This window comes from Calonectris borealis, chromosome 21, assembly GCF_964195595.1.
Source record: "Calonectris borealis chromosome 21, bCalBor7.hap1.2, whole genome shotgun sequence".
Classification (NCBI taxonomy): domain Eukaryota; kingdom Metazoa; phylum Chordata; class Aves; order Procellariiformes; family Procellariidae; genus Calonectris; species Calonectris borealis.
In genome coordinates, this window is record NC_134332.1 from 2369829 (window position 1) to 2392505 (window position 22677).

Below are 22677 nucleotides of genomic sequence, written 5' to 3' on the forward strand. Positions count from 1 at the left end.
TATGAAAATACAGACCTGCTAAGGTCTTTGGAGTGAATACTTTTGAGTGAGCAGATCTGAAAGGGCAGGAAGAAAAATTATGTCCCTTACCTGATGGGCAGCAACATCTGCCTCTAGCAGGGCATGTTTCTTCTGAAGATTCTGAACATTAGTAAGATCTTTTCCATAATCATCAGAAGCCAAGTGTCCCTCTACTTCATACAGCCACAGCTCAATGTCTTCCACATTGCGATTAAACTGCTGCTGTTGATTGGCTTCACGCAGTTTTATACCTGACCAAGACAGAGCGGCAAGAGGAAAAGATGACTTAGGTTTTCCACTTTTAATTCACTTCCTGTCTTCTCCTTGCTAAACTCTCTAGAAAAAAAATTGCCCATATTCTTCTGAGCAAGTCGTACCTTTGAGCTCAGTGGCCTCCAGGAGTTTTTTCCACAAGCTGATAACTTCGTTCATGCGAGCTGCCACTTCATCAGATGCATAGTGATTGACATCAATCAACTTCTGACCAGCTTTCTCCAGTGCATCAATACGACTCTGATTAGCAGAAAGCTCTGCTTCAAAAGCCTGATGTTTCTGAACTTTACCTTGCAAGTTTGATGGATCCTACAGATGAAGAAAGAACAAGAACCTTTCAATCCAAAATTAGTATCTATAGGTCTCTGAAGAATTTTTAAAATTAGACTACATTCATATACATGCCAAGATGTCATAAGAGGATATGGTGCCAAAAATATGCCTTTGAAATCAGAACACTTAAGCTATTGAATAAGCATGATTACAGCATGATGGGAAAATCCCCCTTGGGGTCAGGGAGAAATTGCAATTCCTCCTGTTGCCATTAATACTGCCTACTATCAGCAACATTTTGGCTGACACTGCTTCATATCATTAGAGTGATTACATCAAGCCTAGGATTGCCTTAAAGTTAGTCTAATGTTCGTCTTTGTATTTACCTTGTATGCCTCATCTGTTGCAGTTTTCATTTTTTCATTAACCCAACTCTTTAGCTCATCAGAGTCTCGGAAAAACTGCTGCAGATGGAAAGAATCTGCAAGTTGAGCACGGCGGTACATAGCTCTCTCATGAAGGGCATTTCGGCGGCTCAGCAACTGAAAAAAAAAAAAAAAGTAAAGGTTTTTAAATTCTTCAAGCTTGTGAGAACCGCCACTGTATCTGTACTTTTGGGAGAGTTCTGCTGACTTATCCTATGTTGCAGTTCATACCATTTACAATAATACAGCAGAACATGATTTAAAGTCTACAGTCCAAATCTATTTTAGATACTTACAGCATCTCTGCGTGTAGCAACATCATCCATGGCATAATGGTTATTCTGAATCAATTTAGTAGCGAACTCATCTAATGCCTAAAGAGAAAACAGTTTTCCATTTATTTGGTGTAATAAAAATTGTTTGTGCAAGTTTACTTAGTAGATTAATTGTCAAAAGTTTATAACAGTAAAACTAACAGAAAGCCATTAAGATAGCTATTGTTACACCCTTTTTAATCTGTATCATCATCATACATGTGGATGAGTGAAGATTTTTGACAAATCTTCATCCACTCGTGTGCTAGCATGATATGCAAGCAGTGGGTTACTCAGCCCTCCGAGGCAGCAATTGAGCCCTATCCTACCTTTTCCACTATTTTCCTTTTTAGAGACAATACATATAATTTAGAGATAGTACATCCCACGTAACAGCGGATCGTTCTGCAGCTCAAACCCCACCCTTCTTTGTCATCCTCCAGCACTCTCCTCCCCAGTCAACAAATTCACTTGTTTTATTTCTTGCCCATTTAGTGATCACCTAACGTAAATGTCTTACTGTGATTTTCTCCTCTTGGGCACTTAGGGATTTCTCAAAGTCTTCATGCTTCTTTAGAAGAGCCTCCACACTATCCAGAGAATCGCCAAGGTCTTCATTCAGCAGAAATGCCTAAAGTAAGGAAACAAACACATTTTTATGTTTCCATGCTTAGCTGCTCTAAGTCAACTCAAGCATGGCCAGTGATGTTTCCTACCACATGATACTACTGAAAAGTAAAGGATGATATGCTGGGATGGTGTTCCCTGTACGCCTCTAACAGCCAAAGGTTCTGAATAATTCTTTTTAGCTTCTTATTCAAACAGCATTTTACAAGAGTTAACACACACAAAAGGAATCTCAAGCCAACTTGTCACAACTCATAGTTTCAGCATTAGATGGAAACAGTCGTCGTAGCAGCTTGGGCAGTCAGATAAATAACTCTGTACAGCATTCTGCTCACTAGTGCATGTTTAGTGGCAGTCACTGCCACTAGTAAATACCAATTGTTTAAGTCTACAGAAGACTAGCCAGAAAAGAAAATCAACCCTATCTGGAGAGTTCAGAGATATGTACTCACTTCTTGTTTGCTCATCCAGTTGTCAACCTGTTCAGTATCTCTGTAGAAAAGCTGCAGGTCCATGCACTGCTCGTACTGTTGTCTGCGAAGCTCCCATAGTTCTAGCAAGGCAGATCTTTCATCTGAGAGGATGGTCAGCTAATGGATTGGGAAGAGGAATACATAATTATTTTATTTAACAGTCTGGTTCATTTCCATCTCAATGTAAAATCAAGCTGTGACTCTAAAAAAGTGGTTAACACTGGACTGAAAATGTCATCCTGTGTAAAGAATCGTTCTCTGTTGCTGACATCATCATCCTCGTATAGGGCAAGCCTTTTCTCAGCTTATCAAGCTTAAGTAGTGGCTACAACCTTTTGACTTCTGTCAGAAACCTCTCCTTTTCCAAATTAAATCTACACAGAGATGTTTAATGGACAACCGCTCTTTTTGACTGCAGACCTATTCGTAAGAGAAGCTCTTCGGCAAACCATCCCGCTTCTCTCAACCTCTGAAATCTCTTTGGCCCACTCTCACTTACGGCATTTGGACTGTCTGATGGACCAATGTTTCAATATGCAGACTTCATGAGAGGCCCCATTAGTTTGAAAACTAAAATTTAGAAATACTAAATATTTACCGATACTTCTGATAGCAAACCTAAACTTAGATAAACAGATAACCCATTTTTCTCTTGAAGGAAAGATATACTAATTGTTCCTAATAGATAGTACTAATAGTCCTAATAGTTCCCACTAATAGATAGGCAGAAGCTGTCAATTTGAGAAAGAAAAACACACATTACTTAAATACATGAAAAAAGCCCTGTAACCTAGAGGGATGATACTTTGCAGCTTACACCCTTAACAAGAAATGAACTTTTAAATTAAGGGACACAGAAGAAAGACAGAATTCTTCTAGGAGCTCTTGCTCTCAACTCACCTTTTCTTTAACTTCATCAGAAGCATAGTGCCCAGCAGCAAGCAAAGCCTGGCCAGACTCATCAGCAGATTTGAAGCTATCTTCATGGGCATCAATTTCTCCCTATGAAAGGGAACACAAACAAGCTGTTACCAAAATTTATCCAGAGTGTCAGAATATGGAAAATAACACAGAGGCCACAGTTTGGACACCTGAATGATAAACATTCAACTATCTTTAAATACATTACACTTAACATGAGAACTAGAATGAATCTATTACCTTACAATGCAGATAAGGGAAGTATAAATTCATATTGGTAAAATTAAACTAAAGGTTGGTTCTAAGCTGCATTCTTTCTGCCTTCTTACAGCAATTCCTCATCATGGAGAACTGAAACAGTCGTTAGTCCAACTGACTGCTATCAGGTCTAATTATTTTTTAAAAAATATCATAAGCATTCTTAAATACTTATTTATTAGTGTATATCTGCTATCAAGAAACGAAGTAAACAAATCAGGACAGCAATCTAGTTCTGTCTTAGCTGCATAATCAAAGGATTCCAGTGATACAACATCAGCAGTTCTGACTCAGAGACTGTGTTAGACATACAAATCAGTTGTTGAGGGTTGCTGACTGGATTTGGCTGTATAACCACTATACCTTATGCTCCTGATGTCTATCTAGAAGGGCTTCTGCTCCAGCCACGTCATTGGCAAGTTCATCAGCATTTATTAGAGCCTTCATCTCAGTAACCCAGCTGGTGAGGTCTCGGAAGTCCGCAAGAAAGCGCTGCAGTCTTAGGAAAGCAAAAGAAAAAATGGTTGGGAATAATTTGTTTGCATAGTTTCTCCATCCTTACCCCAAAGAAAGGGTTACAAACATAAAAGCTGTTCCTCTGATAGAAACAAAACAAGACAATATCAAAATGCAACCAGAATATTAAATAACTAAATATGCTCTCAATCAAAAAAAGAAGCCTTTTAAAGTTAGGAAAAGGCTAGGTTCAAAATCAATTTCTCAAAGACATGTTTTGCATATAACTTATATTGAAAGTAAAAGGAATATTCCTAACTACAAGCCTGTATGTTGAAGACAACAGAAATCAAAAGACAGTTCTCAAGCAGAGTGTTTCAAGATAGTCCATGGGACTGCTTCTGTCACAACCATAATGCAGTGTGTGTGGGGGGGAACCGACAGAAAGTTTCAACTGCACGTGCCTCAGCCTTAAAACAACAAGCAAACAAATTCTCAGATTCCTTTCAGTGCGCCTTACAGTGCCTTTGGCATGTGCTTAACACTTATCAGCAAAAGTGATCGGTTTCTGTTTCCCTTTTAGACTTGCTGTTAATTGATCTGAAGAGATTATGACAGGGAAGGCAAAGGAAAAATGATTACTTGTGTGGGTCTCCACCACCATAAATCTTGCATCATGGGAGGGAACAAACAGCAGAAAAACAAAACCAGAAAGGATGTAAACTAACCACCGTATTAGAGTAAGTTTCTTTTTGGTATGTTTCATACACAACCAGGCTAGTATAGAAACAAGACTGGATGAAGACAAATCCCACAGCCACAAAGCAACTACCACAGAAACAGGTACTTCATTTAGTCTAGGACAATACATCAAACAATATACCATACTTTAGTCTTCATAGAGAATCATAAGGACTGCACAGTGAAAAGATTTGTAATATGTGTATGAGAAAAAACCACCAAAACTAAAATATAGTCAGATAACGTACTTCAAAATGCAGATATCAACGCAAATGGAAAAAAAAGCAAACACCCTAAAACATCAAGGTGTCTATTTTCATAGTTGATCCACATCCGGAGAATGACCAAAAACTGTGAGTATTTATTTATCATATAAATATTTCTCTTAGTACAAGAAGTTATCGTAAAATATAATTTGGTGAACAAGACTGCTTCTGAAAACATCAGAATCATCAAAAAATCCTGGAAACAGCATCCCTTTCTTCTCTCCCAAGAGTCCTCTGTCAAATTTGAACATGGAAGAAAGGTCATTTCAGCATGATAGTATTCCTACCTGTACGAGTCATTAAGGCGAGCATGCCTCTCTGCTGCCAGAGTTCGGATCTGTTCCCAGTTGGCAATCAGTTCCTCCCGTTTCACTTGAATTTGAGAAGCATTTATTGGGTGAGACTGCTGCAAACGGTCAGCTTCTGCACAAAGGGCCTTAACCTAAACTCGGTCACAAACAGTGAGTAAGCTTCTAGCCTTTTACAAGCAGGTTACCTCGTTTAAATTTAGGTAAAATGCATCTCGTATGGGTACCTTATCTTCCAGAGCTGCAAGATCTCTTTCCAGGCCTTCATGCTTACGCAATAAAGCCTGCACACTGGCTAAGTCTCTGCCAAAATCGTCTGAGGCCATCAACTGCCCTTTCTCCTTAATCCAGCTGATTGTTTCATCCACATCCCTTCAAAACAAAGCACAAATTGAAAGCAGTCTATCTTGTACGGAAAAAGGAAGAAAGCAGGATGTTTTCCTGTATGTATGCCAGACGTACTGGCACACAAACTCATATATATAAACGCTGCGGCCAACTACAATCATACTTTAAAAAAAACCCCCAAAAACCACAAAAACCAAAAAACCAAAAAACATCACCCAAAGCCAAAAAACCACACACTAAAAAATTAGACCTTTTTTTTTTTTAATCTCAAAAAACCTTGACATTTATCGGCAGGCCATTCTTCAGATGATGTCACCAGATGCGAACAAGGAATTATAGCACTACTGAGCACCATCACCTAGTAGGTCCATTTCCCACTCTGGACCTTTCTCCGACTTAATTACAGCAGATCTCAAAATGCTGTAGATGGAGATGAGGATAGAAAGACACTGCTCAAAGACCCCCAGAACAATTGGACTGATACCCATCTGATAACAAAAAAAAAAACCCCTTTTAAGGCTCATCTAGGACAAAATTGGGGGAGAAAGCCCTCAGAGGAAAGGGAAGCAAAACTGCCATTAGCAAGAATGAACAAAACTGCCAAGTGTGGAAAAGCTAAATCAGAATGACTATTCTAAGGTAATTCTAGAACAACAAGGTCCTCATTCAACAAGTCATGAGGAAGAGTAAAGCAAAAACATAACAGACAACAGTAGTTCTTCTCGTAGTACTGTATGCAGTTGAATGCATCACTAAACATCCACACAAATATTACATCACTTCAGCAGATCCAGCCAAGATCATACCTGTTGAAGCGCTGAACTTCAGCTGCCCCAAAGAGTTTCCCTTGCCTCTGAAGGGCAAGCCCCTTAAGACGCTGCCAGCTTGCATTTACTTCATCCTGTTTGGACTTTATCAGTTCCTCTTCAGGGTGTTGTTCCTAGCAAGCAAAGGAAACACGCTATTTTCATGTGTTCTGTGATTTTACATCCATTGACAAAACCCCAAAACACCGCTGTTTTTCAGGAGATCAATTTATAACAACTGTACTTTCCAGATGATCACTCAATTGGAGAGTTTTCCTGAAACCTCATTGTATAAACATTGAATATTCTCGCAGCAATTGACATTTCCCTATGCACTAATTACTCAATGGGAAGAGGGCTGTAAACAGAATCTTTTTTTTCCTGGAACGTGATACTTCCTGCCCTGTCTCCATCCTTGATCAAGTCCCAGATGACATACCAGAAGAGAAGATATGAGAAGATATATTAATCCTGGTTGTCCAAGGGAAATACATTTAACCCCAAATACGAAAGTTTCTCTTACTAATCACTACTCTCCACATTTTCAGAACATTCTCAGCTGGGGCAGTTACTCAAGCTGTTCCACAGAAGAACAAGTGAATCAAATGACGACCATTTAAGATTAAGATAGCCAAGGATCTAGGCACGCTTTTTACTCTTTATGTAGAGTAAAACAAAGATCCGCTACCAAACCAGGGGGAAAAAGAAGAAGTTGCAGACAAAAGGTAGCTGTGTTATACCAGACTTGCCAAGACAGATTTCAACACACATGAATGTTTACCTGGATAAGTTTGCCAGCAAACTGGTTCACTTCATTTACTCTTTCCTCATGAGCTGCAAGGTCTGTCTGGAACTCTTCAAACTTCTTTTGCAAAACCTCAACGTGCTCCAAGTCCTGCCCAAGCTCTTCTGAGGTCACTATTGCTTCCTAGCATATTGAGGAAAAAAAACTCAATTTCAGTGGGAAATCACTACTGGAAGCTTATGGGAAATCACTACTAGAAACCAGGAAGCAAACTGTCCTAATTTTGAATAAATCAAAGATAGTTACAATCACTGTGTTTAAAGTCAGATTTAAAACTACAACGTTTCCTCCTTTAAACTCCACTCCCCCCCAACATCTTTCCATTATTGCAGAAAACATGCAAGATCATTAAGGGTATTATTTTTTCGTCTTGCTTGCTCTTATTCATTTTTCAAGTTATTGAATATAACCAATTCTACTATCATAAGTTTTCTGTTCTATGCACGATGATCACTATCACAACAACCTAAATTACTGAAAGAAAATATGCACAGAAAAAGCATACTTTTAAAACTACAAAATAATTGCCCATGCTATTTTGGAGTACACACAGAGACCAGAATTTGTTTACATTTTTAGATTATTTATAGGCATTTGCTGTAGGCTTCTGATGCAAGATTTCATTATGAAAAGTGCACAGTCATATTCAGTAACAGTTATGCAGGGTTTATAGTTTGAACCCACAGTGACACAAAATAGCAAACCATCATTAAGAAAAGCTTTATGATCATTTTGTGGCTTTTCTTCTTGATAGTGTGGTTTGTGGTCTGTTTCCTCAGAGTTCAAAGAATCAAGAGCCAACAGTTCTCTTGCAGCAAATGTCCTTACAATGTATATCTAAAGATATTCCAATCATTAAGTAATTATGTACACACTGCTTGCTGGTTACATTGGCTACTTTCTATAACAGATCGTTTAGAACATTTATAAAAACATTTGCTTTTACATGTTGTAGATTTCCCTTACAGGAAACTTGAATTTGATTAGTATGAGAAATATGAAGGTCTCCTCAAAGCAAAGAAAGAATTGATTATGTTTAACTACGCTCTCCAATATGCAGGCTTCCTCCCTTAGTCTAGTACCTTTTTTTATGGCTGCAAAAGAAGGAATAGTAGTTTGCATACCTACTGCTTATACAATATGAATAACCTAAACAAAACATATAGGTGCCTTTAAAAGCTCTCTGTGACTACTTGAGCTCCAGCAACTGTATGTCGATAGAAAATTTCCACACAAACACATCAAATTTCCCATCAAGAACACAGTAAAGGCAGGTAATAATTATACCTTGTCATTGATCCAGTCCAAGACATCTTCACATTCCCGTAAGTATTGCACCAGCTTCTGTGCTTGCAACAATTTGACTCCCTTCTCTCTCATCTTTTCCAACAGTAATTCCCATAGGCGGTGCAGCTCCTGCAGCCGAGTCTAGAACAATGGGATGTTGTTATTAAAAGCCTGTATCAGACAATATTAGATTTATTCCCTTCCTGACCTTAACAGAAGATTTTTTTTCCCCCCAAAGTTGTACATCCTAAACCTTACTTTAGACAAAAGGTGGACAAACCTCGTAACAATTTCATCTCCAGTCATTAGTTTTCAATAGATGTAAAGTGACATAACAACACAAAATTAGAAATTACTGAACTGACTATTTAAACACTTGTTATTAATTAACGAAGCTATCAAATAACTACGTTTACATAACTGTAAGGTAAACATTTTGAGATAAAATTTGATTTATATTCTATGCTAGTGTGAAGTCAGACCAAAAATTTTCTGCTGTCCCCTTCAAATGTTCAGTCTTTTACATGGAAGTCAACTCCCAATAAGTGAATCTCATTTTCATTCTGGAATTTATTTTTATTTAAGACCATGCATTTTTTTTCAAGTCAAACTTGTGCCACTTTACAGTATTTTAACCATTTCTCTTAGCACTAGTCAGTTAATGTATTTAGCCAACATTGTTAAGTAACATAATACTGAAATACTAGGAGCAATTACTAGTTTTGAGTCTCTCTCTGGCTCCACTCTGCCTTTCAAAACTCTTGGGAGCAACCATAAATTTTATAGACAATTAAAAGAAAAACCACACTCCCACACAGAAACACAACTTGCAAAACAGGAAAGTATCTGCTCCACCCATCATCTATAACGCTTTGCTCATCGAGATCTGAAACTTGAAAGTCACGCTAGAGAAGCTTTTGAACATCCAGCATGGGCGGACACCCATTTAATCCATTTAGAATGTTCAGTTAGGTAGGCTTCAAGGGAGGAAAGAGCTCACACAACTCTCTTTCCTAGCACTGCCCAAAAGGATAGTGCAAATTGTCAACCAAGGAAGAAAGAAGACATCGCAAAAACAAGTTGCACTGCAAAGCTTCACCTACTCGTATGTGGAACCCGACTTGGGTAGCTGTTACTATTGGGCGCTGTGCGGTCCGGTATGGCGTGAAAGACTGAACCATTAAAAGGCAAATTACCACTCCAAACAGAACACAATTAACAACTTATATTGAGCAGCTAAGACACAGTATTATTTAAGATCATCCAACTGCAAAGCGTTTTTTTTTTTTCTATTTGTAAAGATTATATGATCACAAAGACATTTCTAAAATAATCATTACCTTAGAGGTTTTTAATTATATAATGTATAGAAAAAATTTCTGCTTTTCTTAGTCACCATCTTAGTTACAATGAAATGATAAACTTATCAGTTAAGTTGATAATCACCACAAAAATATCACGAGAGTTCTTCTTTTGAAAAGCTGTAACAGCTCACATCCAAATCTTATAAAGGAAAAAGCTTTAAACAACTCTAAGGAGACTTCCTTGTATTAAAGAAAAATGCAGCCATAACCGACACTGAAACAACTGAGGCCCAGAAAGAGCAGATTTAACAAAATAAGCCCTAGAGAAGAAGTTGGTATGCAGAACAAAAATAAGTGTTTACGGGTAGGTTTATGCGCATGTACGTGTGTGCACATGTGTGTGGGAATAAGAGAGAGAACACTAACATAACCAGAGAAAAATGAGAATACATAGGAGAAGGAGTAAAAGGTAACTCTCAAGTCAAGTCATTGCTTAAAATTTACAGTTTCCTCAGACTTTTTAGAACATTGATAATCACTCAAATAATGTAAAATGTAAACCTACCTAGTGCTGCAGCAAAGATTTTAAAAATACATTTGTCATTGCCATTGTCACTGTCATTACACAGGTTGGGAGATTTAGAGAGAAAGAAAAAAACAACAGTAGATCTCAGAAAAGGATTTGAAGAAAGCTTACTGCTTGTTATTGAGGAAGCAGCTGTCCTAAGAGATGATCACTGCTGGATAATCAGAGCAGACAGAGCACTGTACTTGAGCTCACAGAAAAAGCAAATTCAAAGAGATTCGAACATATGGCCAGTACAACTTAACCACAAAGTAAAGATCACTAGAGACCTGATCTGAGCCAGAGCACACAGAAATTAGATGTCTGCAGTTTACTGGTATGGTTGCTTGTGTTACTTGTAATTATTATTGCAGAAAATTAAAATGCTATATATAAGCAGAAAAATGAGTGGTCAACATCCCTAACACCAGGCCTTGTGAATTTGCTGCTTCTTGGTATTTGCCATTTTGGGAAGAACCACAAGTATAATTAATTATTTGCCTTGTGACTTTCAGCACATCTTTGAATTACTGATGATTTCCCAGCCCAAGTTCCTGGACTCCACTGGCAGATAGTTCACCTCAGAACTGGATCCAAGAAAAGATATGAGCTGGGTGCTCATGAAAGAGAAAAATATCTGTAAGCTTAACAAATAGAAATTCTCTTGTGATTTCTCTAATCAAATACCTGTAGAATTTTAAAAAGTGTTTTAGAATATAGAGTTATCTGTGCAATCTGCACAAAGCGTTTAAGGAAAAGACTGTTAAGAGGGGAAAAAAAAGTTTTAAAACTCACTCTAATGGTTTCAGATGCAAAATGGCCTTCATTGATCATCTGATTTCCAGTCTCATCCAGTTTAATGATAGCCCCTGAATTGGCCTGCACCTCAGCTTCAAAGGCTTGGTGCTTCTGCAGCTTCCCCTACAAGTAAAATATCAAAGAACGTGACTGAGATTTGGTGCGCAGCCCTCCTCCACATTTCCCAGCATCAAGATTTTCAGTGTATTTCATGCATATTCAGTACTGACAAACAAACAATAAAATAGCACAGTTGAAATCCTAGCTGTACCGTATGTTTCACGGGTGGATTCAAACATTCCAATTTTAGTTATTTCATTATTGTGTTTGCTCTTTTACACCGGAATGTTCAAATATCTGAGAACCCATCAGCTAGTTCCACCCACACAAGTTAATTTTCTACAAATATCTTTTTTTGTGGAAGCAATAAGAGTTAACTCGCATTTATTTACAGAGCCAAAGCGTCCAAAAAATTCTAGGATTAAACAAAGCTGGTTTTACACTACATTGCACTGTGTAACTTTTTCTATGCTGATTTAGCATCTAATCCATTATTAGAAATATTCCAATTATATCAGCAAAGAAAGCAGGCTTTTGAAGAACACTTTGCAAGGCTGCAAGGGTATTTGCATCCATCGTTCTTCACCACGCTCAGGTCAAGTTACACTTATGCGTTTGTTCTGTCTATCCCAGCTGACCTGGTACGCCCTAATATCTATATACAGGAACATAAAATGGCAGTAGGACTTGCCTGTAAATTGCTTGGGTCTTTGTAATTTTCATCAGATGCTATCTGCAGTTTCTCTTGGATCCATTTTTCAAGCTCATCTGCATCACGCTGGAAAAACTGGAATCGATAGGAATCTTCAAGTTTTTGGCGCCTTAGAGAAGATAGTTCCTTGAACCTGTGGTAACGGTCCAAAACTTGTTGACGCCTTTCTTGGATATCTTCTGCTGTTTCCAACACTTTTACACCACTCGGATCCATTTTCTGAAAGCCAAAAAAAATACATTTTGTTTGTATTATAAAAGAATGGTAGGGTAGGAAGAGATGAAAGAAAAGCCTGCTTTTTTAAACTCGCAGGTGGTTTACTTACAGTCTTACTCTGTGTGTGCAGGTATGTGTATCAAATATAAATATTATACATATAAATAAATAAAAGCACAACTCTAGCAGAAAATAATGGGAAAGGAATATTTACGAAGACATTTAACATCTACTTGTTTTGGAAAAATATGGCTGCAGTCAAACAAAGGCCACGTCATCTCAAACCGTAGCGTGTGTCCAATACAAATGTTAAAAATGTAGTTCTGTGCACACATATAGACATAAAATATTTCTTGTACAACATATAAAAGCTGGAAACATTTTATTTAAAATACTCAATATACATAAACTAAAGTAAGAATATTACTGTTGTTTAAACAACAGCTAACTGGTTGACATAAGTGTGTATATACACATATATATATCTCTCTATATATATTATACATACATATATATACACACACACCCCCCGTGTGTCCCATCTCCTCTCTGTTCTCTCAATTAAAAAAAAGTTACAAACCCATCCTGCCGCTCCCTACATAACCTTTCAAAAGCCAATACAGAGGCTCACACTGCTTCATGGATCTGACCTTAGACAAGTCAAGGAACATTTCATATAACTAGCGATCTTGCTCTGACCGCTTCGACTGAAAATACACTTTTTTCTGCGTTATATACTAAAACCTGTTATTGCTACCACAGACAGCAAAGAACTGACTACTGTTCTGCTTTATCTCCTTTCTATTAAAATTGGGATAACCTTTAATTTTCAGTTCCTAAACTTTCAAAAAGCAATTTGATTTTCAATAAGAGATCTGTGCATTAGAACAGAACTGTAACACAAATTTAAGAAGTAGTATCATTATTGTCACTGGAGTTTGGATATTTACCCACTTATTTGACAACTCTCCATATCAAGAAACTGTTGCAACAATCACTTCGTGCTTGAACAATTATGCAATTAACGTCTTGATGTACAAGTGTTTACATGTATAGCTCACTTAATGCTTTTTTTATAAATTCTGTAAGCATCAAGCTAAATGTACTTGCCATCAATCCTGTTAAAAACAGGGAAGAAACCCAGTCTATAACTGCATACTAAAAGACACAGGCAATCTCTTAAAATAGGTCGTTAAATATTAAATTGTTATTTAGTCATTAGTTAGCCACATGCTTTAATTAGACACATATCTTGCATAATTGTATGAAAAACTCCACAGGTTGGAAAGCGATCTATATGGCCGTGTTTTCTGTTTGGTTTCCAAGCGCTTGTAAAGGGACCATCTGACAGAAAGGAACATATGGGGGCGAATTCACACATTCCCGAGCTCTCTTCCAACAGTCCCACCCTGCAAGAGGACAGCCATTTCAGCAGCAGCCGCTACGCCGTGAACCCTGAGCCCCGACTGCATTGCGGCAGTTTAAGGAAGGAAAGAAAATTCAGCTTCGCTTTCTCTTCCAGGCCTGGGCGTTTCATTCATTATTGTCAAAAGAGGGCAAGATAAAAAAAAAAACAACCCAGTCTGTGTAGACTGTACTATATAAACGAAGCCCAGGTTTCATCTGGCAGTGGTACCAAAGGCTCCGCTTGATTAGCGTATCCGAGTACTAAAAGATCAAAACCCTGAACATAACTTGAGCTCAACTACAGATCGGTTTCCCGAGAAAGCAGTTGTTTTTTCAAGCGCTCTTTCAAACAGCCTTTTCCCTCCAGGAGAGCAAGTTATTGCTAAAAACTTCCTTTCCTGTGCTGTCAAACCGTGTTTGAATTCCGACAACGCTTCTTTTAAACTGAATTGTGTTCAGGAGTAACGAAGCGGCAGTTAGTCCACAAGTACCGCAGGACTGCAGCCTGTCTCTCTGCTTATTCTGGTTATGAGTGTTACCAGGAGAAAATGAAATCCTAGTTAGTCTTTAGAACGCTGCACAGTCTTTTGCTGTCAACTTATATTTCAGTATTAGAAATAACCTCCACAGCCCAAGTGATTTTAAATCACTTTAAATTATGATTTAAATTAAATTATGCAAATAATTAAATTATTTAAATTATCATTTAAATTATTTTTACATTTTAAAAAACCAAATAGGAGACTGCCTGTAATTTAGCCTGGTAGCTGGTTTGCCTCTCACCACACAAGTCTTGCAATCTGGCTCATCTTTTTGTTGGAATTCGTTAAAAGAAAGGCTCCTTTTATAACTACAGTAAGTCAAGCTAGTCAATTGTAAAAGAAGTGCTTTGGTCTAGCAATAATAGACTGTTCTTTCCTGCAGCAGATAGCTGACGTCAGCAAGTCTGTGCTCTGCCAGAGCGCGATCAGCAGTCGCCAGGGAGGCTGAACTCAAAAGTCATCGATGCTGCAGAATGATGCAGTCTACGGCCAACGTTTTCACGCTCGAACTGCAGTACCCCCCTTGAATATGAAGCAGTTCTCCACGGTGTTTCTAAACCTTCTTGGTTCAACCACATCAGTCGAAGGTATTTATGGTACACCTCTGCACCCCTAGCAAGAAAACCGCCAACAAAAAGTTGTGCTTTATGTTTTAACGTGAAAAACATAGCTTATACTGGGATGTACAGGAATGCCCAGCACGACCCCAGATAACCGGCCGCGTCCCCGGCGCTGTGTGCGGAGACAACATTCCCCACGTTGCTGCTGCCTCCGGCCCCTCCCCGCGCTGCCTGCGCCGGCTGATAAGGTCGGGCAGAGCGAACCTTCCAGGAGGTGCGGGCAGGAGCGACGGCACCGGCCGGCCCCTGCCCCGAGCCTCGGCCTTCCGGACAGCCAAGGCAGGCGTCTTCGCAAAGACGTCCCCAAACCAGCGGATCTTAACTGTCCCGAAGGCATTTGCCACCGCACTTTTAGGCTGTAAGACTAACTTTAGAAAGCCACCCGCCAGATTACGCCTAACTAAAAAAATAATCAGAAATGCTTCTTCGCACTGTACCATTGTGGTGGTATTTAAAAAAAAAAAAAAAAAAAAAGTAAATTTAAGATTAAAAAAAAAAAAACCCCGCAAAACAAACTTATTACTCTCATCCTTCAGTCTAAAATGATTGGCCTTCCCCAGACGATACAAATTACACATAAGGGTACACTAAAATTTGCATGGGAATATACAACTGCAGATATTTATAGACACCGCAGTGCAACAACGATGATGTCAGCAACATCATTCATGTTCGGAAAACAGCGGTACCGAGGTGGGTTAAACAGGAATTACAGCGGTGCCACCAGGGCAGACGCACATAAGGGCTGTCAGCGTTTCCCTTACCAAAACATGTTTTTGGGGATTTAAAAACTCAAATGTAAAATACATTCAGCGCTATACAGAAGATTTTAGCCTATTTTCAAAAACAATTACAAAAGCTTGAAGAATTAAACTCCTTTGCCTGAAAAACAATCAGATATCAGTATATAAAGATCATTATCTTAAGATGTAGTAAAATAATGACTTTCTCTTAAGACAAGTCCTGATGCGCGTTACATATATTCAGCATACATGACCCTAGTAATAGCCTGTAATACGAGTACTTTCCCTAACAAAACACTCCCTGCTTCCCAAGTACGCACACATGAGCAGCTTGATGCATTTTTTTTGCATTCATCAATATTACGCATTGTAAGTCTTGCCAAAGGAACATTTAACTGATATTTGCTACTCCCTCCTGCCTCCCTCTTGGGGGACGGGAATGGATTGCTGCTTCTCTAAGCAAAAAAAATTTTAATTCTAATATTGGATGTGAAAATAACCTTCAAAAGGAAAGGACAGAGGAAAAAAAAAACCCATACACTTTTCCAACTTTCATTTCTTCCGTTCACAGCTTCCTGAAAACGCGAGGGAAGTAAGACGTATGTCTCAAACACAAAACCACCGCAACTGCCTGGTTCGGTTGCGTGCTAAGTTAGTATGTACTGGTACCGCACGCAAGTAAGAGAATCCTTCCGAAAAGTATGCAGTGCACTGGCTCCTGCTTCTGTGGAGGGAACTGCATGAGCATATTGTGTTACAAAGAAGTAACCGAAGGATGTCGTATCATATACCCTATACTAGAGATTTAAAACCCAAAATTAATGCCCAGTCACTTGGTTTGTTATGAACTTAAATCTACAAAATAAAGACATTTTAAGGGTGGACTACGTGCAGCAGAACCCTGTGTCCAAATACTCCCCAATTACTGTTAAGGAAGGATCACCTACAGCCTCAAACCTCTACAAATTCCAAGCCAGAAAAATAAGTCAAGTGCTGCAGTACAAAAACCCAAGATGTGCCGAAGTCGCTGCTTAATGCCGTAGTCTCACACAGACTAACGGCAGCGCAGGTAAAATTCAAACAAGCCCCAAAATTTAATTAGCTATCACAGGGACACAAGAAACTGTAGCATTAAAAGAAAAAAGAAAGGTAAATTATGTTTGAACTAAAGCAAGCTGCAAATCTAGTTATTTAGGCTGATTAGAGGGTTTGTGGACAGCCTTAACTATGCACTTTTGAAATACGAAAGACTATTAAAGACTTGTTCATTTTTAGGCATTTAGTCTTAAAATTTTAATTCCACTATTCAAATAAAAGCAGCTGAATTGTCTATCTGAATATGGTGCCTTTAAGTACAAGGGTTTTTTTGGCTTTGCTTTGCTTTTAATACCACCACAGACCTTTGATAAAACTATGCTGGCAAGGGCTGGCAAGGACTGCGCTCTGCTGAGACTCCTGAGAAAGCAAATTACCTCGACTGCATTGCAGAAACGCCGAGTTTACAGGTAATGTGATATTATATAATGAACCCAGCATTCTCCATTCCCATTTGTTATCTTTTCATTGTAACTTTAGTTGTAGTATAAACGTTTACATTACTGTAATCTCCAAATAAAATCTAGTTACTTGTGTTACCCAGCTGAAGTTTGGTCCATACATCCTATTTATTTTACCATCACTGAACAGAAAACAACACAGATGTGTAAACAGTTGCACCACAACAATACAAGGATGATAAATCTGTGCAAGCGGATGGAACACGAACCAAAGCCCACTTCGAACGCATCATGTTCTACAATGTAAATCTTATCACGGTTGATTTTTAGATGCTGTAAGTAAAAAGACACTGCTCAAGTACTTTTTAAAACAAAAATCTCTTAGAAGATTAATCCACACCAAAGCCGATCACACTGAACTATAACAACTACAAGACGTTCACACATCATGCATCACAAACAGAAATGAGGAAATTCAGAGTATTAAAGGAAAGGCAGATCAGACTCAACACTGAAGTACAAATAAAGCACCTGTTATACAGAACAAACTCTCAAATGAATGGCTTTTTGTTACAAATAGGTCACTGCAATAAAGGCAGGCAAGTATGGCGCTGACACTTCATGCATTATGTAAAAATACCTGGACTTTGACTTTACGAAACGATGACAACATGATGGAGGAATGTAGAGTCTAAAAGGGAGGGGGAAATCAAGATAACATTCAACTAATGACTAGTGTAAGGACATGGCTTAATTATTTTTTTCTTTTTTTTTTTTTTTCCAAAATACCTATTCCGTCACAGTACACGTTTCATACTTTCCTTTTGGTTCCTCAGCACATACAATTTGGCGTTACTGTTACGCAAGCTATTGTGAGCGACAGACCTCCCCATGCAAAAAAGGTTACAAATATCAACAGGAAAACTTAATTAGTTTGATATGTACTAACCTTTCCAGTTAGTTAAAAAAAAAAAGATACTACCATATCTGAAGGTCAAAACAGAAAGTAAAGAAAGTTACCTGGACTTGGCAAATGATGTTTCTTGCTACAGCGTAATCAAGTGAGGTGGCTTAATTTAAAGACACAAACTCAATACGAAGGTTTTGAATATAAGTATCTACAAAGATGATTACTTTCAATGACCACAGTAAAAAACGGGCAAGGAGCAGTTGCGACAGAAGGTATTTTTTGAGATGGCTAATTATGCAGCTGTTAAGTGTATCTAACCCACCGAATTTGTAGCTGAAAATTCCCTTGCCTCCCTAACCCTACGTTTTCCCCAAGAGTACGCTGCAATCCCTGAAGCAGTTCATGGACAACTGCAGCTATCTGCCTTTGTGCCTGCTGAAGCTAGCGCCTATCTCTTGTGGCATGTGCATAGCTCAACGTGAATCAGCTGCAGCAGCGAGCAGGCAGCTTGCCACTCCATTTGATCCATGGTCAGCTATGGGAGCACAATGCCGGACTACGCTTGGCAATCTCCATCAACGGCATCTGCAGTCTGCTCCACCCCATTTTTCTGCTGCCTACACTCCAGGGACAAATGGAAAAAACAAACTCCCACACTATACTAACATGCAGTGGAGAAAAGGGAGGAATTCATACTATTTCCTCCAATACAAGGGAAGCAATTAATTGCCCCCCAAAAGCAATGTATTTATGAATAAAAAAATTACAACCCCATAAATACATCAAGTAGACAAAAATAAGGCAGCAAAGATACTAAGCTATCTGCATTAAATTATTAAGGTTAGTTATAAATGTAATAGATGAGAAATACGAATTTCACACCAAGAGGTACCACCCTGTCTCAAGAGATTTAAGGCTTCTCCTACCTTTCTACTGTGCAGGAGAAAAACGTGTTTAAAAATGCTTAAAAGACAGTCTTTGACACTCAACGTTTTTGTTATTGCTGCTACCTTTTTTCGTTATTAAAAAAAAAACAACAAATGTGTTTGCTAGCTTCATCAACTACAGATCTCAGAAGCATAACATCTGATTTTCAAATAAAATTTCTATTTCAATTCGACCAGGATGTATTTTTTTTTCAACAGGAATGGAAATAAATTACTTCTTGTGAACAATGTAACATGCTATCTTGGTTCAAGTATTTTCCACAGCTTAACAATTCCATTACTACAGCTACAGATCCTGCACACAATGCAGCAGAAAGCATCCCACTTTCAATCTTTTGTTCATTATTTTCTCTGCACAATTTATAAGTAAGGACAAATGAAGATTTCACGGAAGAACTCATTGCTATTTGCATTTAAATGCATAAAAATCACACAGTAGGATTTAATATTTGTTTTGAACAAAACTGAATCCCTGATCAAGGCCTTTCAGTGAATACAGTCACTGGAATCTTCTGGCACTTTGCTGAAAACAAAATGCCAAAAGAAAATGGATTTTTTTTTTTTCAGAAAGATACAGACCATTTCAGGCTGAGTTTTTTTTCTTTTTTTCCCCCTAATGTGTTCCTTCGCCATCTCCAGACAACTGCTCTTCAGAACCTATTTAAATATGTATGAAAGACTGCTCAATAGTCACGTACATTTTAGACTGGAACATGTAGCTGTTTTATGATAAAATAGCTACTAAAAAATCCTAAAGAGTCAACACGGACCTGCTGAAAAAACGTAGTGTGATAATTGCTTATGCTTTTCCTTAAATATCAGGGCAAATAATTGCCCTATTGGTACGTATTTATGAACTAGCAATGCAGATTTATATCACTGTAACCACATAAGGTGTATGCAGGCAACAAATTGAGAAACAACTGACTGTTATTATTTTATGTTAAATTTAAAAAAAAAAGTTAATCGGGGAGGAACAAATCCTGATTCTTTTATGAAGGAAACCGTAGTGCTTGCCCTATATATCAAAATGACACATGTATGAAAGGAACACAGGTTGGGAGGATTTCTTTTAAATGTCTTCCTGCTTGGCCGGACAACTGTGTTGTGCAAGCTATTTACGTGTTCGTCATTTCACATATCTAGCTCCTTGAGGAAAGGGCTCTCCAGCCATCACCGAAACACCCAGCCCCTCGATCGCTCTTTTCTTCTCTCCCCTCACACGCACCCTCTGCTGCATCTCCTGACCTTGGACAGGGCTGGGCCGGTGAGAGCTGAGGGAAGCCATTGCTGTGCAATGAATCCCCTCCGCCGGGTTACCGCAGAGCGCCAGTTTCTCCGTCCCCCCCTGCCCGGGATTTCTCCTCAGGCGGGGAGGCAGGGTTTTACCGCAAACCTTACCGGACAGGGGCGAAGGGAAGGGTGGGCAAGGCGGGGGCCTCTGGCTCTGCCCGCAGGGACGGAGATCCGCTGTCACTGTTATTTACCCGCCTGCTTATCCCCTCCCCAGGGCGCTGAATGAAATTCCTGCCGCGGGTCGAGGCTGCCCAGGGTGGATCCCGCCGCTCCTTGCCCGCCTGCCCTTTATCCGCGCCGCGCCCGGGGCTGCTCGGCCGCCCTTCCCTTCCCTCCCCTCCCTTCCCCTCCCCCGGAGCGACCCCGGGCGCCGCCGCGGCCCGGCTCTGCGGCCGCGGCTGCCTGCGATAAAAAACCCCACGGTAGCAGCCGCGGCCGCCGGGGAGGGCGAGAGCGAGCGGTAGCCGAAGCGCCGCGGGGCGCCCCCGGAGGCAGGGCCGGCCTCAGCCTCCGCCGCGGCTGAGGGGAGCGCGCACCCGTACACCTGTCTCCGCAGCGGCGGAAGGCGGAGCGGGTGTGTGGGGGGTCTCTATCTACCCGAGCGCGGTCGGATGAAGGCGGGCGCGGCCCCCGCAGCGAGCGCGGCGCCCGCCGCCTCACCGGGTCGGTGCGCAGCTCTCCCCCGCCGGCTCCGCGCCCTCCGCCACGGACGCCGCGCGCAGCCCTCGCCCGCCTTTTTATAAGGCGGCCCGGAGATGACGTCAGCGCCGCAGAACGGTCTCACGGCCGGCGGAAAAGGCCGAAGGGCTTCGGAAAGAATCGGGAACCGGCGGGGGGGGGTGTGTGGAAGGGCCCCACCCACCCCAGCTCAGCAGGCGAACTGCGGGAGCGGCGCATGCGGGGAGGGCCGGAGCGAGCCGAGGGGTTCCGGAAAGAGCCGAGCGGCGGGGCGGGGTGCTGGAGGGGGACGGCGGTGCGGGCGCCCCTCAGCAGTGGCGGGGCGTTGGGCTTTGGCCATCGCCTCACCGCCCTACAGCGACCAGCCTCGGGCACGAAAAACGTGCAAGTTTACATTGGGAATCAGTTAAAATGTCCATGCAGCATGGCGGCAGCTGGGTTTTCTGCCCCCTTCTCCTCAGCCAGGGTCAGTTTGGGGTCTTGAAGGCCCGAGCTGCTGCGGCTGCAGAGCCCAGAGGATGGTGACAGGTTTTACAACTTAAATCCACAGGCCAGACTCAAAGCAGCAACCTCGTTAGCTTTAGATTATTAAAAATATGCATAAGGCTGTCTTTTTGAAGCAGCGTGCAGTGTCACAATCGCAAGCCTGGCAAGGACAGAGCATCAAAAGGCTGCAAGTGCTTGTCAAGAGAAACCTATTTTTGAAAAGCCAATGCATAAATTCAAAAGAAAATGAGACTTCAGTATAAACTAGATGTTTAAAATAGATGTGGCAAAGAAATTCTACTCTAATCTCTCTCTTTTTTTTTTTTTTTTTCCTCCAGAGGCCTGGTAAGGCAGCAAGAACTTTACAGGATCAAAGCAGTGAGTGGGTTTGAGTGATTTTTGAGTTAATAACACTCTCTTTTATAAAAAGTACTTAAATGGAAAAAGCACGCTTGCAGTGACATTGCATCGCAACCCGTGGGACTGCCTGGAACTATTGTCTCCAGGGAAGAGTATGACTCACGGCCATTTTAATGCATCTCGTCCTGAATGCACAGTATTTTCACATCTGAGATGCTCTCTTTTGTCACATTTGATATGAATATGCACATGAAAATACCATGAATACATGCATAGAGACCTTATTTGCACTGCATCTTCATAACCAGATGGCTAACATTCAAAAGTGCTAAAATGACAAAAAACAGAATTGCATAATACAAGCCAACCATCAGTTCAAGCAGTAGATGCAACCTTAAGCTACACCTAAAAATAAATATTGATTTATTATGATTCTTTTGAAGTGCACTCATTATTCAATTAGAAATGCTTATTAATGTTTTTGAAATAGTATATACATATCTGGAAGTCCTTACTAAGGCAGAAAAGGATACCATGTTTGTTACTTAAAAAAATTTAGACTTACACTCCCCCCCCTCAAATGTTAGAAAAAACTAGTACCTGTCAGCAAAAAGGAAGAAAGCTACTGTATCTTGTACATAGCATCAAATCACTCCTTGTGTTTTGGCACAGGCAGACGATTGTTTCTGACAGACAGTACCAATTACTACCTTGGCAAAGCGAGCTTCCAACATAATTGTAGATATGCAAGATGTAATTAAAACATCTCCACTCAGTATAAAAAAAACCCCAAGCACTTTCAAGTATACTAATGAAAGTTGTATATTGCTTCAGTGTTATCTGGTAAAAGGATACTGGAAGGAGATTTCCAGCATCCCAGAACAATCACCAGTAACACCAGTCTAAAGAATTCCAGAATCAGTTTATAAAACATA

General features: G+C 40.0%; 1 protein-coding gene across 1 annotated transcript in view; it reads right to left on the reverse strand.

Moving 5' to 3' along the window:
• Nucleotides 1–17753, reverse strand: part of SPTAN1 (spectrin alpha, non-erythrocytic 1) — a 49719-nt gene extending 31966 nt beyond the window's left edge. Inside the window, exons 1-16 of the mRNA XM_075170338.1 lie at nt 17706–17753; nt 12021–12260; nt 11267–11392; nt 8603–8743; nt 7292–7438; nt 6511–6644; nt 5584–5728; nt 5336–5490; nt 3949–4084; nt 3307–3408; nt 2386–2523; nt 1827–1937; nt 1289–1366; nt 954–1109; nt 399–603; nt 91–272 (exon numbers count right to left, since the gene is read on the reverse strand). Of these exons, the coding sequence (XP_075026439.1) occupies nt 91–272; nt 399–603; nt 954–1109; nt 1289–1366; nt 1827–1937; nt 2386–2523; nt 3307–3408; nt 3949–4084; nt 5336–5490; nt 5584–5728; nt 6511–6644; nt 7292–7438; nt 8603–8743; nt 11267–11392; nt 12021–12260; nt 17706–17738 (2229 nt within the window). The 5' untranslated portion in view covers nt 17739–17753. The remainder of the gene's footprint in view (nt 1–90; nt 273–398; nt 604–953; nt 1110–1288; nt 1367–1826; nt 1938–2385; nt 2524–3306; nt 3409–3948; nt 4085–5335; nt 5491–5583; nt 5729–6510; nt 6645–7291; nt 7439–8602; nt 8744–11266; nt 11393–12020; nt 12261–17705) is intronic.
• Between the last annotated feature and the right edge of the window lie 4924 nt (nt 17754–22677).